The 3898-nt window shown below is 50.7% G+C and overlaps 1 protein-coding gene across 1 annotated transcript; it reads right to left on the minus strand.

Moving 5' to 3' along the window:
• On the minus strand, positions 1331-3319 carry LOC8064570. The gene has a single exon (XM_002443180.2). The coding sequence runs from the start codon at positions 3317-3319 to the stop codon at positions 1331-1333; it is 1989 nt and encodes a 662-aa protein (XP_002443225.2).

A 3898-nucleotide genomic window follows, 5' to 3' on the forward strand; every position in this document is an offset into this window, starting at 1 on the left:
GCGGGAGTGTTTCTCACTGAGGAACACTCACCGGACGCTGACTCAGAAGCACCGGACGCTGTTCCTATGCGTCCGGTGAGCAGGCAGCCTGACTCGGTTAGGGTTAGGCACCGGACGATAGGCACCGGACGCAGCTTGGAGCGTCCGGTGGTGTGCGTCCGGTGTGGGGAGGTTTTGCAAACCTCTCTGCGCATGAGTCCATTGGTGTGCGTCCGGTGTGAGGAGGTTTTGCAAACCTCTCTGCGCATGAGTCCGGTGAGCACCGGACGCTAAGTGTGCGTCCGGTGCCAACCTGCTCAGCGTCCGGTGCTCTGCAGGTTACCGTTAGACTCTGACACGCGGCTGACGATTGAAGCACCGGACGCTGGTGTTGAGCGTCTGGTGCCTCTTTAAGAGCGTCCGGTGACCCCGTTGTTCGCACAGTGAAAGACCCAACGGCTCTTTTTGTTTGAGGGGCTATAAATACGTGTTTGGCCGGCTTGGGGCTCACCCTCCTGGCATTCTAACATACTAGTCATCCTTGTGAGCCTAAGCAAACACCTCCCACTCATCTCCTTCATAGATTATACATCTTTGTGAGATTGGGAGTGATTCCAAGTGCATTTGCTTGAGTGATTGCATCTAGTGGCACTTGGGGATCGTTCTAGCTGCGGTTTTCTTGTTACTCTTGGTGGTTGCCGTCACCTAGACGGCTTGGAGCAGCGGAGGAGGATTGGCACGAGTTGGTGATTGTTCGTGGCCATCTCCCGGTGATTGTGAGGGGTCTTGTACCTTCCCCGGCGGAGAGCCGAAAGGTAACTCTAGTGGATTGCTCGTGTCATTGAGTTACCTCACTTGTTGGTGGGTTCTTGTGGTGTCCTAGTGAGGACGAGGTTCGTGCTACACCTCTTAGCCACCGAACCACCAAGTGTTGGTCGACACAACGGGGACGTAGCGTGCCGGCAAGCACGTGAACCTCGGGAGAAAAATTGTGTGTCTCCATTGTGATTGTCCATTGGATTTCTCCCGGTGATTGGAATTCATATTATTGATTGGTTCATCCCCTCTACGTGGTGGTATAAAGGTCAAACCATCTCTCTTACTTCCTTGCAAACTAGAGTAGCTTACTTACTTGTATAGAAATTTTAGGTAGCTCTCTAGTGCAAGTAGAGACATAGCTCTTGTGTGCCTAGTGATCATATCAAATAGAATTGTTGGACTGGTGGCTTGCAAACACCCCTTTAGAGCTAGAGCAAAAAGCTTCGCCTTGTTATTTACTAACCTTTTGCTCTAGTGATTTTGTAGAGTTTTAAATAGGCTATTCACCCCCCTCTAGCCATATTAGGACCTTTCACACGCCTAGCATAAATAGCAGCATCTTGACATGAGTCACAAACTCACCACCGGTTGTTAGATGCTTGGCATGGAAAGCAGGGCCGCAATTGTATGCGATGTAACAGAGCATCTCTAACCATACTGCGGCAATCAGCTCCCAACGATGGTTGTGTTCAATCTGATGAAAGTCTGAGGCGACCCTGCGAGCTCGATCCAGCATGGGGTAGTAGTTTTCATGGAAGAAAGAGCTATCCTCGTCACGAATATCCCTGATCAGGTTCTTATGATTACTTGCTCCTCCACGCTTAACTAACCAGCGCGACACCTCACGACGGCCCCTAATGACCGCATAATGCCCATCACTTCCAGCAATGGCACCGCAATGTGCGACGAGGTACATGATATATTCTGAAAGCTCTCTGGCATGGCGTCTCAGTCCGGCCATGCCATCATGTACATCGTTTTGCTGAGACGACGACGAATCACCGTGCAGCCGTTCGTCGACATCTTGAGAGGAGCTGGCGTTCATTTCATCATCGTCATCAGCGTCCAGCAAGCATATGTCTGTCACAATGTGCCAAAGAAGTGCGCTTGAGACAAACTCCAAACCTTGAATGTTGCTGACCTGAAGCACGCGCTGAGCTGCATTCTGCTGCTGATGATCTTGCCTCGTTTTGGCCACCCATTGCGCCCATTGGCCCTGGAACCTGGCAATGTCCCATTCCTGCGCGCAAGGGGTGGCCGATATGTCCAGCAATTTATCAAGGACCAGCTTCTTGATCTCAGGAGATATGCAGATATGCGTGACGGCCCCCTCACCCATACCGATCCATCTCATCATCCGTTTCAGGAAGCCATATTTTTTGTTCTCCTGGATGCACTTCCTGACTAAACTGTACTGTGCCAGTTTTGCCGACCACTCTTGTCGGTTTTCCGGATGGAGACGCCGGGCTACTCTGAGCAACACTGAAACTGGGCATTTCACAGAACATGACATGGTGCTCTTGTATGCCCAAAACGATGAGGTGAATGACATGAAAATAGAGCATGTCTCCAGTACGATAGCGCCAACAAGTAGTATGAAGGATATGATGACATCAGCTGCATCATACCCCATTTGAGACCGAGCACCCACCATGGCACTCACGAACAACCCAAGCGCCACAGGTGTCAAGGCAAGAGAGGCAATCCGATGGCATGCGATACAACCTGGGGCCATGTGGAAATGGCGCGTGCCGAACTTGGTGTACAAGTAGTCATAGATCATCGAGAGATTGATCTCGGACATCTTGTATGCCATGAAGAGTATGTTCTCTGAAGATTTGAATCCCTCCACAGCATTCTTGATCGCCACGATATGATCAGGAAGCAGAGAGATTGACGGGGTTGTGCCCATCAAAAAGTGCAGGCTTATTTTGAATCCTTCGGCTGCCACATTCAGGATGACATCGGAATCTGTCTCCTGGTTCTTCGAAACAAGGAGGCTCAACATCAGGAAGAACTCCTGCGTATCCCAGGAAGCGTCGTCGGACGCACGGGAAACAAGATCTGAACTGCTGGAGCTATCTGTTCCAGGTATCGCTGAGCCAGCTCTCCTGAGTGCCCAGATTCTCTCCGTGAATTTGGCTGTGCCGGAAACAAACACGAGCACCATTGGAGCCACAAGCCACTGGTCGTCACCTTGCAGTTGCTTGCCGACGACGTAGATGGCCATGGGAACCTGGGTGGCGAGGCTGAGAAGGTGGCGCTTCCACAGCGTGTTGTCCTCCATGGAGAAGGCCGTCATAGTTTCTTGTCCGCCTAGATGGAGCAGCAGGAAGGGCGCCCAGAAGAGGGCCAGTGGGTTTCCACCGCCGCGGAGGGTGAGGCGGCCGAGGACATATACGGCGAGGGAGTCGACCGATAGGTAGGCGAGCCACAACAGCAATCTGAGCAGGCGGGAGCTGTAGCGTCTTCGAAAGCCAGAGAAGAAGAGGAGGAATACTTGCAGGGAGAAACTAGCCATCACCATGCACCGGAGCTCCCATTCGTTGATGAATTGTTGGGCACGTGATAGTGAGCTGATGTAAGTAAACACTAAGTCAGTTCCAGAGTTGTAAAAGAATAAAGAGCTCGTGTCCTGCTATCAAATTAAAACCATGAATTCATCAACGTTTTTATTCGAAGTAGGCGTTGTATCATCAACGACTTATGTGAGCTCACTACACAGATCCAACTTTCAATGTCGGCCCATCCGTACGTGCCGGTTGCTAATGAACCGGCAGTGATAACTCTTCACTGCCGGTTCTTAGCTTCAACAATGGAAATGATTGAGGTTGCCAAAAACCGGCAGTCAAGTTCTACAATGTTGTCGGTTTATGACTAGAACCGCCAGTGATATATCACTGCTAGTTCTTGGCTTGAACCAATAGTGGCGTTTCTGTATCACTTCCAGTTTTAAGTGAGCTGATAGTGGTGTTGTGGTATCACAACTTGTTTTTGGCTTCAATCGGTAGTGGTAGACCACACTACAAAAACACCAAGCTCCTCCTCCCTCCTCTCTCCTATTCCGAGCACACTCATCCAATAGAGGCACGTTTTCTCT

This window comes from Sorghum bicolor, chromosome 8 (genome assembly GCF_000003195.3).
Source record: "Sorghum bicolor cultivar BTx623 chromosome 8, Sorghum_bicolor_NCBIv3, whole genome shotgun sequence".
NCBI classification, from domain to species: domain Eukaryota; kingdom Viridiplantae; phylum Streptophyta; class Magnoliopsida; order Poales; family Poaceae; genus Sorghum; species Sorghum bicolor.

Excerpts from the sequence above, each read along its gene's own strand:
- LOC8064570 (XM_002443180.2), bottom strand. The coding sequence starts at position 3,319 with ATGGCTAGTTTCTCCCTGCAAGTATTCCTCCTCTTCTTCTCTGGCTTT.